The sequence below is a fragment of the Cetorhinus maximus genome, chromosome 6 (assembly GCF_964194155.1).
Source record: "Cetorhinus maximus chromosome 6, sCetMax3.hap1.1, whole genome shotgun sequence".
Classification (NCBI taxonomy): domain Eukaryota; kingdom Metazoa; phylum Chordata; class Chondrichthyes; order Lamniformes; family Cetorhinidae; genus Cetorhinus; species Cetorhinus maximus.
The window spans coordinates 101,700,003-101,724,495 of NC_135884.1; the positions used below are offsets into that span (position 1 = coordinate 101,700,003).

Below are 24,493 nucleotides of genomic sequence, written 5' to 3' on the forward strand. Positions count from 1 at the left end.
TCCAGCAAAGCACTGCAGTTAACATCTGGAAAGAGAAAAGACACATTTACGTTTTGGGTGATCCTTCGTCAGAACTGGAATCATGTCAAGGAAAGATCAAGCCGGAAAGGTTAATCTGTTTTTTCCTGGCACTAAGGTGTATGGCTATACTGTAAGTTAAGAAGCTGATTTAACAAACAGTTGTATGTTGTACAGGAGTCATAGAACCAGAAAGAGGCCATTTGGCCCATTGTGCCTGTGCTTGCTCTTTGAAAGAGTATCTAATTTGTCCCACTATCCCCTGCTCTTTCCCCATAGCTGTGCTAATGTTTGCGTTTCAAGTATTTATTTTTTCCCTTTTAAAAGTTACCATTGAATCTTTCAGGCAGTGTATTACAGTTCATAACAACTTGTTGCATTAAAAAACATTACGCCCACATCCCCTCTGGTTCTTAAAATCTGTGTTACAAACACTCCTCCCAGTGAAAAATAGAGCTTCTGGAAGAAAATATGCAATTTAATGATTTCAGCAGTGAAGGTATTGGTATATGTAATTTGTAAAAGAGCAAATATTGGGTGGAATTTTCCCAGGGAAGAGGTGGTGTGTTTGGGAGCGTGTGGGAAGGTAAGTCCCCTAAATGTGACATTGGCTTGGGATCCCTATATCATCTCACCCTCTTCTGGGTTTCACTGGGGTGGGTTCCAAGGCAAGTAAAGAACTCCCTTGGATCTGTCGGGAAACCAATTAATATACTTAAAAAACAATTATGTACTGTTTTGGCCCTTAATTCTGTATTTAACAGTGAGGGAATATGTCTTCTGACCTGTCAGCAACTTGCCAGGGTAACGAAGGCAAGTGCACACTGGGGAGAGCTTCTTCCATGAAACAGAGAAGCTGAGAAAACTTTGATCGGTGAAACTGAAGAGCTCTAGCCATGGCCAGGCAAGAGGCCGCTGCTCAAAGCACGTAATCTCTGAATGACTGTTATCACTGCTTGACAGGTGACTGCCAACTTCTTGGAAGGCATTTCATCTGTCTGTCACTTCAGTCACCTTCAGCTGCACTTCCCTGCTGCCAGCCCTCACCCAAGCATTGGAGCAGCTTTTGCAGCTCCAGCTTCCACTGCTGAGGGACAAAAGCAGAAGAAGCACCTACACCATTGGTGCCAGGAGCAACACCAAAAGTAGCACCAGCTGCCTTCTCAGCTGCATGCCATTCTACTTGGCAGAGTGGATGGACACAGAGATCCAGCAGAAAGAAGGCCATGCCCCCAACTCAGCATATACTGGCAGAGGGTCACCGCTTTTGACACCTGAGCACCAGTGGCTCAGGAGGCACAGGCTGTCAAGACAGGTTGCTACTAACATCTCCAGCCTCATCCTGGAACAAGACATCCTTCCCAGTGGAGCAGATGGGAAAGCATTGCCAATGGCTAATAAGGTGCCTTCCATTGAAGGGCCACTACCCTGCACCATTATGTCGCACCACTCCTTCCACTCTGGATCTCTGCCTCTCATTAAGGTTGTGTGCTTTCTTCTGCAAGGAGAGAAAGCAGAGAGTGTGAGTGTTCATAATGGCTTGTGTGGATAAGAGGAAAGGGCTACATTTGTGGAGGGTGACTGTGAGGCATGGCTGTGAGAGGGCAACAAGATGAGGGTAAGTGTGAGCTTTGGCTGCTCAGATAGGGAGTGAGGTGTCTGCAGAGAGTGGAACTGCAAGATGCGCTGTTCTGATTTGTGTTGTGCAGGAGAATGCTGGGAAAATCAAAATTTGGGTCTTGGCCCTGAAAGTGTTACACTTTTCACCTGTCTTGCCCACCTGAGATCCTGGATCTTCTTGGTGCACTGTTTCCAGGTTGGAAGGTCTAGTCTTCCACAGCTGATTCCCTCAGCCACTCCCATCCATGCCTGTTTGGTTGGAGAGGTTGTTCACTTTCTACCATCTGTAGGGGGGCAGACTTCCCAGTTCTCCTTCCCATTCCTGTGGTTGCTGCAGTCTCAAAATCCAAGTGCTGGTGAATGATTGTCCTGCCATGGTCCATTTAATTAGAAATCCTTTCTTTGACAGAATAAATGTGCCATCCTGCCCACCATCCCTGATTAGCCAGGGAACCCAGAAGCGGGATGCTAATGCCATGGCTCAGTCAAAGAGCCTTGGCAAAGCCCACTCCAGCGATCAACATCTTCCCAACCCACAAATGGTTCCTCCCTTTGGCCAGGGCCTAAGTTGCAAAAATTCCACCCATTGCCTTATGCTGTATGGAGTTTTGCTTGACCACCTTTTAGGGATGAAGAGACATGCATGTTAGGAGCTTTCTTTTAAAGATTGATTCAAAATTCAATTTGGACCAATGAGTATTAAAATATTATTATTTCAGGTCACAAATCAGATGATAACTGCATGCAAGGCATACATTACCAATCATGGGACTGTTACTATCTGGGATTTGCCTCCAGCCACCATGGTTATCAAGCTGAAAGCCTGTATTAGGCTTAATCAGGTAATTGATAGGATTGTAGGAAAATATATTCATTGCCTGTTCCCAATCAATGTCTCCTTTAGCCTGACTTGCTACATACAGGGAAAGTATTTCTCTTTTAATTCTTCATTTATTGTTGGTTGTCTATGTGAAAATAAACAACTAATTCAACAATAGGGGAAAAACCACTTAGTATTATTTTATACTCACACACTGTGTGAATGCCCTTGTTCCCATTTTGTCCATGGACTAATTCCTACATTCAGTTCTTTTGCTTAATGAGGTAATTTTATGGGAAGATTTTCCTGGGTTTGCACCCAGGTGCATTCAGTCAACTGAGGGCAGTAAATATTAGAAAATCAGGGAAGGTGCAGCACATGCCTGAGACAGGAACCTGCCCAGTCTTTCTTTCATTCATTTCAAAATGAAAAAAAAACATTTTGAGAAGCAAGATCTATTTTACGATGAACCTTTAATGTTGACCTATTGGGGGTTACTTTCTTCTCACCGGAGGGCTTGGTGGGTAGAGGGTTTCAGGTCTCGCTTGCAGTAGCCATTCTTGCTGTTCTGTTTGCATGCACCTGCTTCATTTTTGCTATCTGTGTGTAACTGAGGCAGCATTTGTGTAGGTCTTGCAGAGGTGGCTTGTCCCACCACACAGGTTGCAGCATTTAATATGCTTGCAGTCCTTTGTATGATGGCTTTCCTGCTTGTAGTTCTTACAGATAACAGCACTGAAGTTGGCTGCAATGTGGCCAGATTTGCTGCAGGATCGACAAACTTGGGCTGGCCAGCATAGGTAAGGTAGTCCTGGCTTCCCCTGATAGCAAAGCTGAAGGGAGGGTGGAGGATTGATCCCTTGCTGCCCACCTTCAAAGTCATCTTGACCTGCTATATGCTGGTCCAAATCCTGAAGGGGTCCTTGACTCCCATGCTGTTTCCATCCATGTCAACATCCTTGGGGAGGAAGGTAAGCATGTCCACGATAGGAGCATGGGGGTTATAAAGATGCATGGTCACAGGAAGGGTTCCATTGTGATAGCAGCATAAACAGAGGCTCTGCCACGAGGATTGATAGTGGTGCCAGGTTTTCTTTCTCCTCAAACACCTTGAGAAATTTCATATATGCAGCAACATTCTTGAAGGTCAAATCAAAGTATCCAGCAGTGAGGAAGCCCAGTAGATGTCCACAGTTTCGATCCACAGCATTCCGAACTGACACTCTTAACTTAGAAGGCGCAGTTGATGGGTGTACCTCCTTCACTATCTTTCACTGCTACTCTAACGGTCTGAAAATTGTCCTGCTGTGATCTATTTCCAAAAGCAGTTAAGTAACATAAAGCTGATCATTCAGACAAATGAGAGGTTTTACAGCCAACTGTGGAGTCAAAGAAGGGAATTCAGATTTATACTTCTGGATACCAAATGTCTGAAGAGGTTTGATATCTCCTGACACTAATTACTTTAGATAAAACTTGTGGATTCAACTGTGTAACTATAAATCTTAGGATGTTAATATAAACTGCTTGTCCTTTTTCTTACAATATTAGGAATATCAATCTTGTTATGATAATACCAAGCAAAAGATGAAGGAGAATCAGAAGGAAAAACCATTTGAGTTTAGTGAAATGTACACCTTTGGGAAGTTTGACATATTTGAGAGACGACTTAAAAAGATTATTGAGATACTTGAGACTATTAAAACATACTCCAGCCTGGAGGAATCCACTATTGAAGGGTCTGAAGAGATGGCAAGCAAATTCCAGGTCAGAGGTTATGTGTCAAAATCAAAGGAATTTTTATTTTGCCTCAATTCATCTGGGTTTATACATCAATGCCAAATTTATGTTTATCACCACATTACAATTCAAATATTTTGAAGAAAACTGGGAAATAGTTTTCACTACCATGGGCAGAATTGTCCTCTCTATGGAGAAGCTGCTGGAGTATCAACAAGACATAGGGAACATTAGGCAGATGTGTCAGAGGCCCTCAATTGAGTGGCATGCAAGGTGGAGGAGTCCGAAGCGTACTTTCTGATGTAGTAGCTCCAACATGTGAATTGAAGTCTCCATGGTGAGGATAGCAGATGCCATGGAGAACCTGATCCAGCAGAAAGCCTAGTTTCTGCTGGAGATGTGCTCAGACCTGCACTACGTCGCTGTAGCCGTGAGTGAGCTTTTGCACTGGTTACACGAGAGGTGGATGGGGCATCTTGACCTTCCTCCAGGTGCCCCTTCTCCTCAAGAAGTCAGGGAGGGGGTTCTCGGGCACCCAAAGGGAGGAGGAGTGTCAGCTAGACACTCCAGGGGCATCCACCCAGGCATCTCCAAGGGTGTCCAGTCATTCCCAATCCTCTCTGCCTGTGACCTCGTCAGCTGCAGCAGCTCAGGCCGAAAAGGGTGCACTTGCTGCTGAGCAGGAGACCCAAAGCAGGCCGGGGGCCTCCAGACCTCGGCCCTCCAGAGGATGGCTGCCAAAGTCATCACAGGTAACAGAGCATGGCAGTCAGAAGGCTGCCTCCACCTCTCTGCATGTCAGGTAAGCACCTAGACCTAGGTAGAGTAAGGAAAATTAAGAATCACTGAATGAGCACTGGTGGCATGGGTGTTCAGACATTGTTAATAGTTTTTACTCCCATATAAATGCATTAATAAATGCACTGTTTGGAAATCTCCTGGATTCATTCTTGCTGCTAGTAGTTTTAATGGTCGCATGCACTCCACTGCTTCCCCGGGGGACCAAGGATGGGTTTTCCTCCCCCTAATACATTGCCACGCATGGAGACATCGTTCTTTGACAAGGGTGATGACTGGTATTTGCAAGAGGCCTCCCACTCATATGATTCTTCTTTGTGTCCACTGCCCTCAATACTCTATGGAGAGACCTTGTCACAATGGAAAGACTAACCACATTAGCACCTATCAGGCAGGTCCATTCCCTGGGGAATGATGGCAATTTGCAGACGTGGCTTGGCTGCCATTCACCTGCATGCCTCTTTGTATGCATCCCCCTCCCTCCTTACCCCCCTTTCTTCCCTAACTCTGCTGGAGCTGATGGCCAATGGCACAGAGTGAACAGCAGCTCTACACCTTGCTGGGATCACGTTGTTGTGAGAATGCTCTGAGCCAGACCTGCTGCCGTGTGGCCTTCACCAAATAGAGAGGAATAACAAATGAGAAAGCTTTCATAGAGTATCCATGTGATTGAGGGTTTCCCTTTAGTTGTCCAGATGTGCTGATCTTCAGCTCCAACCACCTGAGAAGGCCCTCCCCACCACCTCAACATTTTGCAGATGGATATCAAGGGTGTTCCCTTGATCTGGCATTGGCTCTGTCTCAGGATGGTGCATGTTTCATTTCAAACTGTCTCCACCATATTTTACCCTGCCCTGTCACCCACCAACTTGCCCCCGTCATGTCGACCCTCCCACCCTGCAATGTCACCTTCACTCTTCCCTCGTTAACCCTTCAGCTTCCCCCCATCATCCTGGATCGTATCACTGTTAATTTGGATGTACCTTCCCTCTCCGATGAGGCCACCACAGTCACCATTTCTATGTCCACCCTGATCCACCTCACTCCGCAATCCATGTCATCCTTGTCCCCCTCAATGGACCCCCAGATGAGAACTATAATCCCCATACCTAGACCCTGACCCTTCCACCCTACTGGATCACACCTCCCCCACTCACAAAAAATGTCCCCTCATATTACCAACACCCCCACTTCTCTCCCCAGAATTTCAACGTTGACTTGATTGACCCCTCCTTCTAAAGCACACTGGCTCCACCCCACCCCCTTCCCTCCCCCTTCCCTCTTCCCCTTCATGCCTTCCTTTCCTCCCTTTGCCTTCATGCCTTCCTTCTCCCTTTCCCCTTCACTCCTTTCTTCCCCCACTCCCCCTCCATGCCTTCCTTCCCCTTCATTCCTTCCTTGCCCCCTCACTCCATTCACATTCCCTCCCCTCTTTCTCATCCACACCCACCCATTCATCTCCTCTGGACACCCTCCTCTTCTTTTCCTCTGGACGCCCTCCCTTCCTTCTCATGCAGACACCGTCCTCTTCTTCTCATCCAGGCACCCTCCCCTTCTCATTTGGACACCCTCTCCTTCTTCTCCTCTGGACACCGTCGTCTTCTTTTCATCTGGACACCCTCCCCTTCTCCTCACCCAGACACCCTCCCCTTCTTCTCATCTGGATACCCTCCCCTTCTTCTCATCTGGACACTCTACCTTTCTTTAGCTCTGGACATCCTCCCCTTCTTCTCCTCTGGACACCCTCCCCCTCTTCTCATTTGGACATCCTCCCCTTCTTCTCACTTGGACATCCTCCCCTTCTTCTCCTCTGGACACCCTTCCCTTCTTCTTCACTGGACACTGTCCCCTTCTTCTCATCCAGGCATCCCCTCATTCTTCTCCTATGGACACCCTCACCTTCTTCTCCTCTGGACACCCCCCTCTTCTTGTCATTTGGACATCTTCCCATTCTTCTCTGCTTCGAAGAAGAGTCATACGGACTCTCCTCAGGATGCCCTGCCCTTCTTCTGTTCTGGATGCCCTCCCATTCTTCACATCTGGACACCATCCCCTTCTCCTCTGGACAGTCCCCCCACCTTCTTCTCCTATGGACACCCTCCCCTTTGTGACTTGCACCCACACTCCCTTTTTCTCCTCCACACCTCCCCCTCTCGTGCCCTCTGTGTGCACCATACCTGCGGCCAGATCAGTGGTGTAGCCAGCTTCGACACCAAGGTAAGCACTTTGAAATTCTCCCTTGCCGGGTGCATGCCATGAATGTCCAGCCGGGTTATAGAATGGCGTAAATTCCCACTGGGGCACACGATTCTGGTCTGTTGAGGTTTTAATGAGCATGCATGAGATGCAAAATGGGTTCCCGCCAAGCTTCAGCAGGAGACCTGGCCTGCCATCAACCCACCATGAACATTTGGAGGGGACGATCCTGACCTGGTTCTCCAACATTCGGAAACCGATTTTGCGCTCCGTGCCATATCTTCTACCCTTGCCCGCTATGAATCCTGCTGATGGTGGGAAGGGACAATTCTGCTCAAGGTGTGTATTCGGAATTTCTAACAGTACATTGTGGGTACCAATGATGTTGGTGAATTAGATGAGGGACAGACATATGTTTTGCACCTCGTTATAAGGATGTACTAGAAGTAAGTTAGAACATAAATTTAGTGTATCGAATTGAACAAGGATTTTTTTGATTGTCCAGTTCATTTTCTGACTTTTTTATATTGCAGGCGATTGTGTCTGGAATGAAAAAGCAAGATTATAATATCCTGGATCACAAAAAGACTGTTTTCGATGTGGATTATAAGCATTTTACTGCACAGATCAGTGACTTGCATGTTTGTATTTATTTAAAGATCTTAATGGATAAATCTTAGCTTCATTGTCTTTGGCTTTATTTGAAAGTCAATGCACACACTGAATGTGTTCTCATGACTGGGTTAGGTAACCCCTTGTTTTAATTCTTGAGTGGAACTAGGCCAGATTGATGAGATGAATATCTCTTGTTCCTGATGTTTGTAGGGTTTCCAAGTGAAATGTCTTCTCTAGAGGACCAAGTACATTGCACAAAACTATCCTTCATATCCTAATTGTTAGTGCCACTCAGATAGGTATAAGGGTGACCTTTGTATTAAATTAAAATATTATACTGATGCATTAGAATTTATTCTGAGGTAGTGCTGTGTGAAAAGTATTTACATCTATCCCTTTATGTACCTGACTAATCACTGCATCAGCCTGGCATTTGGTGCACAAAATGGGAATGGTTCCATGGAAGAATAATATTGACTCTGAAAGATTTGCATCATACTATCATAAAAGTGTCCTTGCACACTGCAGTAAATTGAAAAAAGTAAGCAGCAAATGATTAGACGTTAAGCAATTTGTAGTGGGCAAAACAGTTCGTGTAACAGCACTTTTCTATTAATATGTAACAAGCGCATAATATAGCTTCCAATTATATGTAATAGTCTGGTGATCAAATCAAAACAATTATTTAGAGGCCTGTTTGCCATTGTAAAAACCACAGGAATTGCTTAAACAGGTCTTACATTTATTAACAAAGATTAAGCAGCTAAAGACTAGATTTCCTTGAAGCTCTGGATTTCAATCCACCCTCAGTACTGGCAACTCATCAAGTCTCCAATGAAAAATTTGACTTCAACCATAATTGTGGCATTGAGGTGGCTGGGATGAAAGCATGGAAATACAAGTAACAATCAATAGATGAGAGAGGGTGCAAGGCAGTAATCTGTTTGAGTTTTCAAAAATGTCATGAAGTGTCAGCTGAGATGATTGCTTCCAGAGTATTTTTTTGTAAATTTCTTTTTGAGCTGGAGAACAACATATCCCATTCCAGCACTTGCACTTCAACAGTCAGATGAAGGATAAATCTCATTGCACACTTCCATAATGACCAACCTTAATGTCAACATTTTAAAAGCAGGCCTTCCTGCATCATTGTGACATTCCCATCTCCACATCTTCAAGTGAGATAGCTAAACTGGGGGCAGTTTGGGAAAATTTTCTGCTGTGGATTTTCACCCGCTAGGTCAAGGAAGTGGGTCAAGGTGACCAAAATCCAGTTAACAATGGAGGTGAGACATTCCTCGGTCAGCTCTCAGTTTCCATGCTTTCATCCCTGCCATCTCAATGCCACAATTATGCTTGAAGTAAAATTTTTCCGGAACATCGAATACCAGAAAATTGGGTTGGTGGCATGCATTCTTGTAAAGGAATCCATCCATTTTTCCTCTATTAATGTAAATGGAGAATTGAGTGTGTTCCTTTACAGGCATGCACTACAAAAAGCCTGATTTTCCAGTATTAGTTGCACCCAGGTGATTTAGTACAGCTGGCCGTAAACCCAGGACCATCTATCCTGGGAACTTTACAGCCACCAGAGAAAGAAGAACTCGGATTCCATCAATCTACATCAGGTCTGAATCTGATTCCAGAAATGAAACGATGGGTTTATAACCTCATACATCTTTGTATTAATTTACAAAACCAATTCATTGGCATTCATACTATGGCTTAATCCCTCAACACTGCTGATATTAACTCTTTGTACAAATATCAATGGCAGAATTTTATAAGCTTAATCCCTGCCGAAAAGGTGGGACCATTTCCAGGTCAGGACCCCATTTGATTTATTAGGTGGGCTTCGCCCGAGGGTCTTTCACTGAACCATAGCAATATCATCCCACCTTTGGGTTCCTCAGCCAATCCTGAGGGTGGGTGGGTTAATATGCCGAAACTAACAATGAAGGATGTCTATTTAAATAAACGCTGGTAGAACTCACAATGGCAGCACTAAGTGAGACATTGAAGACAGGAGGGGAGCCAGGAACCTGGTGTAGAACGGAGGCTGTGGGAAGGCCGCATCCCCCCCTCCCCCCACACCCCCCACCCTCGGTGACCCCCAACCCCCTCAGTTCTCAAACTCCCGGGTAGGGGGTTGGGGGACAGGTTAGACAGAGTCGGGGGGAGGGGGGGAAGGAAAGGATGGATGTGGAAAGGCAAAACTATGAGAGGGCAGCCTCCGAATGACACAGGGGACCTGGGAAGGAGGCATCCCTCCTTTCACTGACTAGTAGCCTGCAGGATTAAACATGCCAGGTGGCAGTGGGTGGCCTGTAAAATTCAGCCCATGGTTTCTGTGAATTGGGAGGTGTACATTTGGTAGTAAGTAAAGTTCAAAGTATGTCAAATGGCTTCTAAAAAATTACACATATCCTGTAAATCAGGAAAATCACACTCTCACGACAAGTGCTAAGAGTACAAGCCCTTCCCATAAGGGCTGCCGCTCTTCAGTTTCTCTATTTAAAAGTTTTCTGGCATGTCAGTTTCATTAATCAATGACATTCCACTGTGCTCTAGTGCACGCTAACGAGATTCACAGAAATCAGGAAATCTGCGCCCTGGCAGTTAAAACCAGAATAAAAAGTCTAAGTGCCACTCAGTTGCTATTTAATAATTAAATATCTTACTCGATATCTTCAAAGAAAGTTTCCCACTTTCTTCCGAATGGGCCCCTGTTAAATGTGGAAGAGAGTGGGAACATGTTGGGTTCTCCACATGTCATCATTTTTCAGAGTTTAAATCTCCACATGCAGCCAAGTCCACCCTCCCTTGGCAGGTAAACTTCCTCTGCAATTGCCTCATGTGTGTATTGTTATGGACAGGAGAGGGTTTAATTTAAATATCCCTGATTTCTCCTCTCACCACCCATCTGTAAACAGAAAGATGTTTTTGATTTTTGATTTCCCTCTTTATATGTGGTGGCGTATTTTCCCAACCCTCAGTTTTGGTGTGATCCAATTCTCTATTGATAAACCCACAGAATATTTGAGATGGGATGAACTAAAGGGTTTAATTTATTTGGCACACTCAAATGCGAGAGGAGGGGCACAATGTGGCCTCCTTTTCATTCATACAATAAAGGTGGGATAGAGAACAAAAAGAGGTGTAGGGCAAAGATCACAAACAGCATAAGAATTATTGTTTCATGTGAGTCCAGAGTCTAGAATCGAGGTCCAAAGGTGGATTCTTTCACAGAGTCAGCAGGTTGAAGACGGATGCTGGATAATCTACTTTTCCAGTAGAGATGACTTCCACGATGAGATAGTCTGTAGGGATGAATTGATCTTGTAGGCACTGGTACAGAAGTTCAAAAGTTCCAGTAGAAAACAGTGTAGGTGGGGAGCCAGGTATTCAAAAACAAGGATGGAGTCCTTTTTCTATTGCTGCCTGCTAGATGGAAAATGGCAGTCTGCCTTTTTCATCTCCTCAAGGCAATATTACAGGTTCTAGCAGTTTGGGGATTTGTGGGGTGGGAGGTGGGGGGTGTCATGGGACATGACTCCCATTTCTCTACCTTGGTTTGTACAAAGGATGTATATTCCTTGTCTGGATTCTTGAGAGGGTTAATGTTTCACCCATTAATAAATTCAACAGAGGTTTTAGGGTCAATTTCAGGGCTTTGCCTTAGAAATGTAAAGGGCCTTTGTGCATTTCGTTGGGGATTTGAGCTCTGCAGTCACAGTGGCATTAGAGCCTCTTTAAAGTTAATGAGGGTGCTGCTGTTCTGAAGGCCAAAAATTCCTTTTGTTTGAGTCATAGCCAGTCATAGTTTCAGTCAGTTAAAAACCTTAGTCCATTTTTAAGAAAAATTTTTAAGAAAAATAATTTTATAGATTAGCCAGGATGATATATAAAAATATAGAGTGAGGTCTTAGCCTTCTGACAGTATATTGATGTGTGATCACTTACATGTTACATTTTTGTGTTTTTAATCGAGATAATGTTTTAGGGTTCTGCATCTCCGATTACTCCCCCAGATAAGCTTACAACCCAGAATGTATTTTAGTTGCTCAAAAATCTAGCTAGTTTCAGCAGTCCAGGAGTTGAACAGAAAAGTCATGTAGTCAGTCCCCAGAATCATCCACCATCAAGCTGATCCTAGTAGGTGGTGAGATAAATGTAACAGAGTGGCACTGGTGGGATGTGATTATTTGTTGGATCTTGCCAGGAGAAGTAAATGAGATTATCACCCAAAAGAAATAGTAAAAAAGTGAGTGCATATTATGTCTACATTCTTACATTCAATTTGACAGGTTGAAATCAAACAGCTCATGGAAACCACTCTTGACTATATCTCAAGCACTCAGAGGGCCTTGTCACTTTTGGTGGAGTTTGAGAGGTAAGTCTAAATATGTTGCTATTTTACATGTGCTTTTGAAGAATCTGTACCCTCCCATGTTTCTTTAGAAGAGCTGTAGGCATCACATTTGGTTCAATAAAGGCTTTCTAATCTGAGAGTACTGTGGGGGTTTGCTTTTAGCACTTTCTAGCCTCATGATTCATATCATCAAGAATTTCACAAATTTAGATTTAGAAGTGGTGTTGTACTAAGCCCATGCTGGAATAGCATAGCTGACTGGTATCTTGATTCCACAATTACAAAATTCTCACTTTGACACTACTCTAATGTGTGGTGGTATAGCCTTTCCTACTTAGTTTTTTTTAGACAAAATTCTTTGCACATTGTTAGCTGTCAGATGTTAGAATCTACAGTGATGATTACACAGGAGTTTGAGCCATAGCCAACTTAAAGCCAACTAATTGACTCCATTCAGTTATGATTTTTGTAGTGATATGTTTTATCCTAACATGTAACCATCTTAATTTAAGGCTTGGAATACCAGATCTGGGAATTGATAAACAATTTCAGAAAATTCTCCATAGCTACAGTAAGGATATCGATCTGGTATCCCAAATTTACACAAAACAGAAGGCTGACCCTCCAGTGCCACGTGACTTTCCTCCAGTAGCTGGAAAAATCATTTGGGCTCGGCAACTCTTCAGACGTATACAGGAGCCCATGCTGTTGTTTGAGCAGAGGCCTGGTGTCCTGCAGAACGAGAATGCAAAGTGGATCATCCGCAGCTATAACAAAGTAGCCAGAGTTTTGCTGGAGTATGAGGTGCTTTATCATAGAGCTTGGATGCAACAGGTATGCTCTCGTAACATATACTAAATACAGTCTCTTTGGTTTGGCATATGCTCTTCAAATTTCCATATACAGCGTTTCTGTGCAGCCTTACCTATTGGATGATTACAAATCTCATATGAGAGCATTAAAACAACTTGGGATTGCTTGACAGTGTATATACAACCATTTTGCTGCATTAATCATGCAATCTTCCAGAAATATTGTCAAGTTTCTGGCTACTTTGAGATCATTTGTTAATTGTAATACAACCCACCTAGTTACATTAAGAAATAATATTCAAGAAAGATATTACATTCTAATCATTAGATTGAGACTTATTTAGTAAGACACCATTCTAAGCAATTTAGGTGTAGATTCATTACTTCTCGTGCAGAACTTTAACAACAAATAAAATGGACAACACTTTTAGGAGTTCAGGCAAAGGGTGGACGACCACCAATTCAGCAATGTTGACACAATACTAATAAACTGAGTATAGAAGAATCAGCCTGGAAAGAAGATGCAGAGGCAATCTGATTGAGGTGTTCAAAAGATTAAATAGATTCAATAGGATAAATAGATGCAGAGAAATTCTTTCCTTTGGTGGGGAAATCAACAACAAATTAAAATTAGAGCTAGGCCATTTAGAAGGAAATCATGAAGCACTTCCTCACACAAAGGGCAGTAGAAATATGGAACTATCTCCCAGAAAGACAGTGGGTGCTGGGACAACTAGAGCTTTTAAGACTGAAATCAATAGAGTTTTAAAGGCAAGGATATCAAGGGGTATGGAGTTAAGGCAGATAAATGGAGCTGAGGTATAGATCAGCCATTATCTAATTGAGCAAAGAGATAGAAAAAAATAAAGTTTTACAACCATGCATAATAGTAAAAGAACTACAGGAAATGAATATTAGTTCATGTGATTGTCAGAGTCCAGCGAGGAGTTCTTTCATGTAGAAGTTCGAGTTCAGCTGGCTGGAGTTGTAGTGTTCTCTTAACAGACGGTGCTGATATCGCAAGATAAAGTTGGTACACAGAAACTTGGTCAGTTCTGCAGGCAATGGTGAGAAATCTTCCAGCAGAGGCAAATTTTGAAGAGCAGGCTGTTACTGAGCCTAGAGTCTGCTTGTTGGTGTTCACTGATTGGATGTAAACCAGCAGACTGAAGATTTCCCAGTTCTCAAAGGAATATAGAGATTTCAAAATGGTCAATCTAGTCATGTGACCTTCTTTCACTACAATGATTTCAAAAGGGATGTTTATCCAGTGTCTGGAACAGCTTTGATTTCAGGACTGATGCTGTCCCAGCCATTAGCTTTTGAAAGAGTTACTATCCATGTTGTGGTTCTTATATCAGAAAGCCATCATCTAGGCATAGCCTCTGACTCCGCTAGAGGGGTAAGCTTATTAAGATGCAAATGCTGTCCATTGCCCCCTCAATGGACCCCTTTTGAAATGGACCTGGACAGTCCCAGGTGTGAGATGAGTCAATAAAGGCTTTGCAGGCATAACGAGTTTCGATCTGCGAGTCCCCTGGTTTTGTACTTATAATGTCCTTAAAATTGGGTGTGACATTCCATGATGATGAGAGGAAGACTCTATTGTTTTTGTAACTCCCGTTGGTAGCTTTTCTAAATGTATTAATGGGATGTGGGCTTCGCTGGCTGGGCCAGCATTTATTGCCCATCCCCAGTTGCCCTTGAGAAGGTGGTGGTGAGCTGCCTTCTTGAACCACTGCAGTCCATAGGTTTAGGGACACCCACAGTGCTGTTAGGAAGGGAGTTCCAGGATTTTGACCTAGCAACAGTGAAGGAAAGGCAATATATTTCCAAGTCAGGATGGTGAGTGACTTGGAGGGGAACTTCCAGGTGGTGATGTTCCCATCTATCTGCTGCCCTTGTCCTTCTAGATAATAGTGGCCTTGGGTTTGGAAGGTGCTGGTGAAGGAGCCTCGGTGAATTCCTGCAATGCATCCTGTAGATGGTACACACAGCTGCTATTGTGCGTCGGTGGTGGAGAGAGTGAATGTTTATGAATATGGTGCCAATCAAGTGGGCTGTTTTGTCCTGAACAGTGTCAGGCTTCTTGAGTGAGTGTGTGGGAGCTGCACTCATCCAGGCAAATGGGGAATATTCCATCATGCTCCTGACTTGTGCCTTTTAGATGGTGGACTGGCTTTGGGGAGTCAGGAGGTGAGTTACTCGTCACACGATTCCTAGCCTCTGACCTGCTCTTGTAGCCACAGTATTTATATGGCTAGTCCAATTCAGTTTCTGGTCAATGGTAACACCCAAGATGTTGATAGCAGGGGATTCAGTGATGGTAAAGCTTTGAACATCAAGGGATGAAGGTTGGATTCTCTCTTATTGGAGATGGTCATTGCCTGACACTTGTGTGGCGCGAATGTTACTTATCACTTGTCAGTCCAAGGGTGGATATTGTCCAGGTCTTGCTGCATTTGGACATGGATTGCTTCAATATCTGAGGAGTCGCGAATAGTGCTGAACATTGTGCAATCATCAGTGAACATCCCCACTTCTGACCTTATGATGGAAGGAAGGTCATTGATGAAGCAGCTGAAGATGGTTAGGCTGAGGACCAAGGACCAATCCTGTGGTCATATGACTTGTAGCAGCCATCATTTTTGGTTTAGCATAAAGTCCATTTTAAAAATAGCAAAAAGAATTAAGTTTTACGGTTTTGGATTTATTTTCATGTCATATTGACACAGCACAATTCTGTTTCAGATGGAAATGGTCCAGTTTGGTCTCCAGGCATCTTTACTGGTAAAGCATCCAGACACTGGAGAGATGTTTGTGAACTTTGACCCTTATCTTACAGTCCTGATAAGAGAGTCTGAGTGCATGGCACGAATGGGTTTAGAGATCTCCCAGACTGCAAAGGCACTTCTACAAAAACGGCATATTTTGAAAAAGATGTACAATAAACTGCAGGTATTAATGGCTACCACTTAGGTGTCACAGTGATATGTGGAGGATTATGTTTTTCTTTACAAGAAAGAACAATGTATATAGATGAATATTGTCATACAAACTGATTGTCCAAATTATTCTGGCAGACACACATCAACAGTTTTATGATGCTCAAAAAATTTGAATACATGTCTAGTGTGGGAAGGCTCTCCTCTGAAATTAATTTATTCAGGTGCTGATTTAACTCTTTTTCATGTTAAAACATAAATAAGAGCAGGGAGTAGGCCATTTGGCCCTTTGAGCTTGGTCCACCATTCAACAAGATGATTGCTTGATCTTCTACCTCAGCTGTGTCTAATAGGTGGATATTCATTTACCAAATCAGGCAGCAGAAGACATTCTGTGAATCACAACTGGTTTACTGTTAAACTGTAGTTCAGTACAAATACCAGTTTCTACTCTTGCCTTCTGGATCCTTTTCTTGCCCAGAAGCAAAACCCCCTTACTAGGGAAAAACCTAACTCTTAAATACAGACTTCAATGAGCATCACCTGCTCTCAATTCACTCTGAACCTTGACCTGGTTTTACTCTTAAAGGGACCTGCATTTCTAACATTGTCAAACAGCACCTACCTGCACTATCCCTTAGTACCCACTGATTCTCTTTGTATCCAAAAATCTATCGATCTTTGCCTCGAGTATCCTTAATGACAGAGCAGCCACAGCTCTCTCGGATAGAAAATTCCAAAGATTTTCAACTCTTTGAGTGAAGAAATTTATATACAAACATCTGAAATTGCAGCAGAAGTAGGTCATTCGGCCCCTCGGGCGTGCTCTGCCATTCAATAAGATCATGGCTGATTTGTTTGTGTTTCGAATTCCACATTCCCATCTACCCCCAATAATCTTTGATTCCCTTGCTGAACAAGAATCTATCCACCTCTGCCTTAAAAATATTCAGTAGCTCCACTTCCACCACCTTCTGAGGCAGAGAATGCCAAAGTTGCACAACCCTCAGAGAAAAAATTCTCCTCACCTCTGTCCTATAAGGGTGACCCCTGATTTTAAAACAGCGCCCCCTAGTTCTGGACTCACCCACAAGAGGAAATATCCTTTCCACGTCCACCCTGTCAAGACCTTTCAGGATTTTATATACTTCAATCAAGTCACCCCTCACTCTTTTAAACTCCATTGGAAACAAGCCCAACCTGTCGAACCTTTCCTCATAAGACAACCCGCTCATTCCAGGTATCAATCTAGTAAACCTCCTCTGAACCACCTCCAATGCATTTACATCCTTTCTTAAATAAAGAGACCAAAACTGCACACGATATTTGAGATGTCGTCTCACCAATGCCTATGTAACTGAAGCATAACATCTTTACTTTTATATTCAATTCCTCTCATAATAAAGCATTGCATTCCATTAGCCTTCTTGATTACATGCTGTACCTGCACACTAACTTTTTGTGATTCATGCTCGAGAACACCTAGATCCCTCTGCACCTCGGAATTCTGCTGTCGTTCGCCATTTAAGTAATAGTCTGGTTTATTATTCTTCCTGCCAATGTGAACAACTTCACATTTTTCCACATTATACTCCAAGTGCCAGATTTTTGCCCACTCACTCAACTTATCCATATCCATCTGCAAACTCCTTATTTCTCCTTCACAACATACTTTCCTACCTATCTTTATGTCATCTGCAAATTTAGCTATCATGCCTTCATTTCCTCAACTAAGTCATTGATATAAATTGTAAAAAGCTGAAGCCTCAGCACAGACCCCTCCTGTACGCCACTCGTCACATCCTGCCAATCAGACAAAAATCCATTTATGTATGCTCTCTGTTTTCTGCCAGCCAGCCAATCTTCTATTCAGGCTAATATTTTACCCCTGCACCATGAGCTTTTATTTTCTGCAATAACCTTTGATGTGGCACCTTATCAAATACTTTCTGGAAATTCAAGTACAGTACGTTTACAGGCTCCCCTCTATCCACCGCACATGTTACTCCTTCAAAGAACTCCAATAAATTGGTTAAACATGATTTCCCTTTCATAAAACAATGCTGACTCTTCCCGATTACCTTGAGCTTTTCTAATGACCAGCTATGACCTCTTTAATGATCGACTCTAACACCTTCCTCACGACAGACGTCACACTAACTGGCCTATAGTTTCCTGTTTTCTGCCTCCCTCCCTTCTTGAATAGAGGGGTTATATTTGCTACTTTCCAGTCTGATGGAACCTTTCCAGAATCTCGGGAATTTTGGAAAATTAACACCAATGCATCTACTACCTCATTAGCCACCTCTTTTAAGACCCTAGGATGAAGTCTTTCTGGACCTGGAGACTTTTCAGCCCACAACTCTATCAGTTTGCTCAGCACTGCTGCCCTAGTGATTGTAATTTCACCCCTCTCGCCCCTCCATCTCCCGATTTACATCTATTACTGGAATATTTTTTGTATCCTCTATTGTGAAGGCAGATGCAAAATATTCGTTCACTTCACCCGCCATTTCCTTATTATCTTCTATTAACTCCCCATTCTCACTCGCTAGAGGACTAACACTCACTTTACCTACTCTTTTCCTGTTTAAATACCTGTACAAACTCTTGCTGTCCATTTTTACATTTCTAGCTAGCTTCCTCTCATACTATATTTCTTTCTCCTGATTAACCTTTTAGTTATTCTCTGCCGTTCCTTATATTCTGACCAATCACCTGACCTGCCACTCATCTTTCTGCAGTTACATGCTTTTTCTTTAATTTTGATGCTTTCCCTGAATTTTTTAGTTTATCATGGATGGTGAGTCCTCCCCTTAGAATTTTTCTTTATAGTAGGAATATGCTTATTCTGAGTATTCTGAAATATCCCCTTAAATATCTGCCACTGCTTCTCTATTGATCTATCCCCTAGCCTAGCATCCCAGTTCACTTCAGCTAGCTCAGCTATCATGCCCATGTAGTTGCCCTTATTTAAGTTTAAAATACTAGTCTTAGTCCCACTCTTTTCCCTTTCAACTCGATGTAAAATTCAATCATATTGTGGTCGCTTCTACCTAGGGGTGCCTATATTCTGGGGTCATTAATTAATCCCGTCACATTACACAATACCAAATCTAATATAACCTGCTCTCTGGTTGCTTCCATCTCCCTCATCTCAGTCCTACATGGCCGACCCCTTATCCTCAGATCATGACCTTTAAATATGTCTGTTGTAGTTCAAAGAAAACCACAAATGATACAAGAAAACAGTATTACACAATTTGAAAGAAACTAACTGTAAACTTTGAATTTTGAGGATCAAAGCTAGTTGATCGCACCCACTTTGATCTCTTGGTGCTGTGATGAAAGCAGCAAAATGCTGAAAATCTGAAATAAAAATTGGCGATGTCCATAACAATAGATTACGGAGTTGGGTATAATTCAGCCACTTCTGATGGAAGGTTACACCTGGAACTTTCTCTTTCAAATGCTGATTAATTCGCTTTTCTGCGCTTGTAACTTTGTCTGTTCTCGTAGTTTCACTTTGATAATGTGCTGTTATATGTACACCATGTTACTGCATCACCAACATCTAATTGTTCAAGGAATGTAAACATTATGTCTTGAAGAATTCCCAGGACCTGAATATTCCTGGTTTATCAAAAAAGCCATTAGCATTTAGACATAACACACCACTCAAAGTTAACTAGTCTAATTGTTCAAAGTTAGAATTTGGTTTGGATTCCTTAAGTATATATCTATTCACAATCAATTCTCTAACCCTCCCCCAAATTTAATAGATACGTTTAATTGATATGTTTTATAGAAGTGTTCAAGAGGAAAACCACAAGACAATGTTGATCAGGAAAGGAAAGATTATAAGCATTGCAAATGTAACCTTTCAATTGTTCAGTGCTCAATAATTGGATGCAGATGGTAAGACTGCCCATCTGGGTCTGTCACCAAATAGTGGAGCACTTCTAATAGCAGGAATCTGCAGAACTTACCCAAACAGGTGTCCAGTGGGAGCAATAAGTGTGAGGCTACCAGGTAATGGATGAGTTCTAAATCTAAGTCCATCTTCAATTCCATTAAAGCCTCATCTCAGAAAGGGCTGTTGGCCATGTTTAAAAATGTCACAAACCTGTAGCATGTGTTTTAAGTTTTACTTACAGGAAGTATACATCAGACAAAATCATTCAAGTAAGAGTAAAAAAGACAATTTGTCTTAAAACAAAATCTAGGCTCAGAATGGTTGATGAAAGTTTTTTATGTTTTTGATTTACACAAACACATGAACAGTTTATTTGATATAAGGAATATTAAAATATACCATTATTATATATTACAATGTGCACACCAGTGTCAGTTTTAAACACACATGGGCCGAAAATGACATTGTGTGATCTTATTTTTCATGCATTTGTATCAAATTCCTTTGTCAATTTAATGGCAGCATAAACCTACTTAAAATATATGTATTAACATCTCTGCTAAAACAGTGGATAGCTTGGTGAATTGTGTTTTGAGACATTATGAAGATAGTTATGGTGGGATATAAAAAAATTCAAATTGTTGGAACTCTCTTGAAGCTGGGTTAGGTACATTCTTTGGCTGAAGTTGAGGGACTTTTAAACTGTATCTATGTATACCATATCTGATGCTGACACTAAATAATAAAAGTAGACAAAACATTCTGTAATTCAGCACTGAGTTCCCTCACTTTGAGCACAAAAATATATCAATATATTTCAGGAATGATTTCAAGACTATGATCTTTCATAGTTTCTCTGACAGTTCTAAACTATCCCAGCTTAATGTTTCTGTTTTATGACGTTACCCAAACCTGTTAGTGAAATCGCTGTCTTTAATTGCTCCTAGCATAATTACTTATAAGGGGTAATTTTAACAAATAGTAATCCTTGAAGAACTTTGCTCGCTGAGAGTATCAAGGAATCCTAACCCCCATGACTTTATCCTTCTATCAAAATTAAGAAGTAAGTTGAGCATCCTAATATTCTTTGTGGTTATTTCCAGCTATTGCTAGACAAGAACTCCAGAGTACGTGCAAGAATTAAGCCTATCTATGAGACCCTTATTGCATCTCATGTGCACAGGATTGATGAAGCCTTTCAGCCAGGTCTTGTAACACTTAACTGGACATCATTAAACAATGACTTGTTTGTGGATAACGTATATACAAAATTAGGTAATTCTATTTCAGTCAATACCAGTTGCATGAGCTTTGACTTAAGGAGAGTCATTTTGATTTTGGATAATGGTGCAAAATGTGCAAAATTGGCTTGGCTACCCATGAAACACCTTCAAATCAATGGAAATGGAATATGGGAAAGGTGTTTATTAGGTGGTTGAGCTGATATTGCACACTTTACACTATCATTTAAAGTCAAAATTACTCCAAGTTGTATGATAAATGATGGAGATAAGATACCCAAAAGAGTTTTTCTATTGAGTTTCTCACCATTTGCAGTTGCAATGACAGTGAAATTGTTAGCGTTTGCTGACATTATTCTTGCAACATTGACAGCAACTTCTGACATCCATACGTGCAGAATTAAACTTGGAAATTCAGAAGTGGCTGTCAGTCATTTGTTGCTCTTGCACAGGTTGCGCTATTGAAGACCTCATATGAGCGTATGAATATACGAATTAGGAGCAGAAGGAGGCCAATCAGCCCCTCAAGCTTGCTCTGCCTTTCAGTAAGATCATGGCTGATCTAACTGTGGCCTCAAATCCACATTCCTTACCCCGGTAACCTTTGACTCCCTTGTTAGTCAAGAATCTATCTATCTATCTCTGCCTTAAAAAATATTCAGTGACCCTGCTCCATTGCTTTCTGGGGTAGAGAGTATGCACACAGAAATCTTTGAAATCACAGAATTGTTATAATGCAGAAGGAGGCCATTTGACCCACTGTGTCTGCACTGGTTCTCCGAATGAGCAGTTCACCTATTGCCATTCCCGTGCCTTTGCCCCGTAATCCTGCACATTCTTCCTTTTCAGATAAAAGTCTAATTCCCTTTTGAATGCCTCAATTGAACCTCCACCAGACTGTCAGGCCTTGCATTCCAAACCTTAACCACTGAAAAAGTTTTTCTTTATGTTGCTTTTGTTTCTTTTGCCAATTACTTTAAATCTGTGCCCTCTCAATCTCGATTCATTCATGAGTGGGCACTGTTTCTGCCTATCCGCCTTGTCCAGACTCCTCATGATTTTGAATACTTCATTCAAATATCCTCTCAGTCTTCTCTTCAAGGAAAACAGTCCCAACTTCTCCAATCTATCTTCATAACTGAAGTTCTTTATCCCTGGAACCATTCTTGTGAATCTTTTCTGCACTCTTCCTAAAGTGCGCTGCCCAGAATGTACGCAATACTCCAGTTGAAGTCGAACTAGTGTTTTATACAAATTTAACATAACCTCCTTGCTCTTGTACTCTACGCCCTATTAATAAAGCTTAGGATACTGTATGCTTTATTAACTGCTCTCTCAACCAGTCCTGCCATTTTCAATGACTTAGACACTGCTGTACATCCAGATCTCTCTGCTCCTGCACCCCCTTAACAGTTGTATCGTTTATTTAATATTGTTTTTTCTACCAAAATGAATCACTTCACTTGATTTAACATGAATTTTCATTTCTTATGCTGTTAGTGAACTATAAAAACTCTTAAAAAAGTTATGCCTTATTTGAATAAGGTATAACTGGAGTAAGAATAATTAATTGGGGAAAGCCAACTTCAATGGGGTAAGATTGGATCTGGCTCAGAAAAATTGGAATCAAAGATTAGCAGGCAAAACTGTAACTGAACAATGGGCTGCTTTTGAAGAAGAGATCATTGAAGTACAGTCAAGGTCTGTTCCCACAAAGGGGAAAAGTAGGCCAAACAAATCCAGAGCTCCCTGGATGATGAAAGAAATATAGATTAAGAGCAGAAAAAGTGTGCTTATGACAGATGTCAGGTGGATAATACAATTGAGAACCAGGCCAAATGTAGAAGGTTCAGAGGGGAATTGAGAAAGCAAATAAAAGAAGCACAGAGAGAGTTTGAGATTATACTGGCAGTTACATAAAGGGGGATCCAAAAATTTTCTATACACATAGAACGAGTAAAAGAGTGGTAAGAGGAGGAGTGGGGCTAATTAGGGATCAAAAAGGAGATTTACACATCGGGTGTTTTGAGTTCAGTGATTGCAGGGCTTTCTCATTGTAGGTCTTTATTGAACTCATGTGAAATGGCAGCTTACAGAGAGATTGCCTTATGGCATAGGTTACATGACAATGGCAAGCCAGATAGGGCATGTAGTATTGTTGCATTTCAAAACTCAAATCTCCCCCTTTTCATAACGGACAAAAGATCCAAGCATCCCCCTTTTCCTAAAGAACAGAAGACAAATTTGCATGCATGAAGTTACCCACTATACACCCACGGTTCTCATGCATTAGCAACTATTTGGTCTACTAGTCAGTCTCTGCACTTGCATTGCATACATAGTCTTTAAATTGTGCAGGTCTCTTAATGATACATTTGCAGCATGTCATTGGCTGTTCAACTGGGTGATGTTCCTTGTCTGGAGAGTGTCATTCCTGTGGTACTTGTTGCCCTGGTACCTGTTGTTGTTCCATGTCCGTTGTTGGGGACAGTTACACCTCTGGGAGTGATGGTTGTTCTGTACTCTGTGTAGCTGGTGAGATCCCATCTTCCTGACCTGCTGAATGCAGTGAAGGAACAGCTTCACCAGTTGTTTGTATCTGTCTGCGGTTGGGCCGGTTATTTGGTCATTCACACTCACCGCATACGATCGAGGTGACAATTTCTCTACGCATGTCCCAAGCTTCAACATAGGCTGACTCCTGTTGAAAGTGTTGAAGATTTGTACCCTGATTGGCTCTCCAATTCTCAGCTCTGGCATAGTTTGGCAGTCTTGTCAAAGTGAGGTTTGGCTTTCTGCCGTTTCACCTTGATTTTTTTTTAACTCACATCGGTTACTACTTCTGGTTTCAGTAGCCCTTTGCTATTGGAAGAGTAGTTTGGGTGCCTCACCCTTACTTTTGAGGGCTTCATTTTTTGGATTGCCATGTTGATCCACTTAGCACAAGTCTTTGAAAATTACAATGTTGCATGACACACGAGTGTCTATCTGACACTTACCGTTTGCTTGATATTCTCTTTCTGCGGTCATCATTGTAACAGTCACAAACCCTTTATCAGCTATAGACTTGATGGAATCAACAAGTTGTATGGTGTATAATGCTTCATCAGACTCTTCTGCTGAAATCTCTCCAGTGGCTGTCTACATAGGCTTGTTTTGCTTCTTTCTAGCCAATCACTTGTGTGCAGACCAGCTAAACATTCAGCGAGTGAAAGCCCTTGTGGTTGATGTAGTTGACTTCTTGTTGCCACGGAGATCTAAGAGCCATATGACTGCAGTCAATGGTATCCTGCACCTGTGGAAAACCAGAGATCTGTGCAAATCCCAGAACTCTTGCTTCCTGGCTTGCCTGATCCTGGCGGAAATGCACAAAATTCTGTGCCTTTGCAAAGATGGCATC

At 42.2% G+C, this 24,493-nt stretch overlaps 1 protein-coding gene across 1 annotated transcript in view; it reads left to right on the top strand.

The window, feature by feature from the left end:
- The window catches only part of LOC144682303 (dynein axonemal heavy chain 5-like), a 319,205-nt gene that overhangs the window by 55,549 nt on the left and 239,163 nt on the right, over positions 1-24,493 (top strand). Inside the window, exons 10-16 of the mRNA XM_078544778.1 lie at positions 2,358-2,480; positions 4,010-4,225; positions 7,726-7,833; positions 12,115-12,200; positions 12,692-13,013; positions 15,743-15,949; positions 20,956-21,127. Coding sequence (XP_078400904.1) covers positions 2,358-2,480; positions 4,010-4,225; positions 7,726-7,833; positions 12,115-12,200; positions 12,692-13,013; positions 15,743-15,949; positions 20,956-21,127 — 1,234 coding nt within the window. The remainder of the gene's footprint in view (positions 1-2,357; positions 2,481-4,009; positions 4,226-7,725; positions 7,834-12,114; positions 12,201-12,691; positions 13,014-15,742; positions 15,950-20,955; positions 21,128-24,493) is intronic.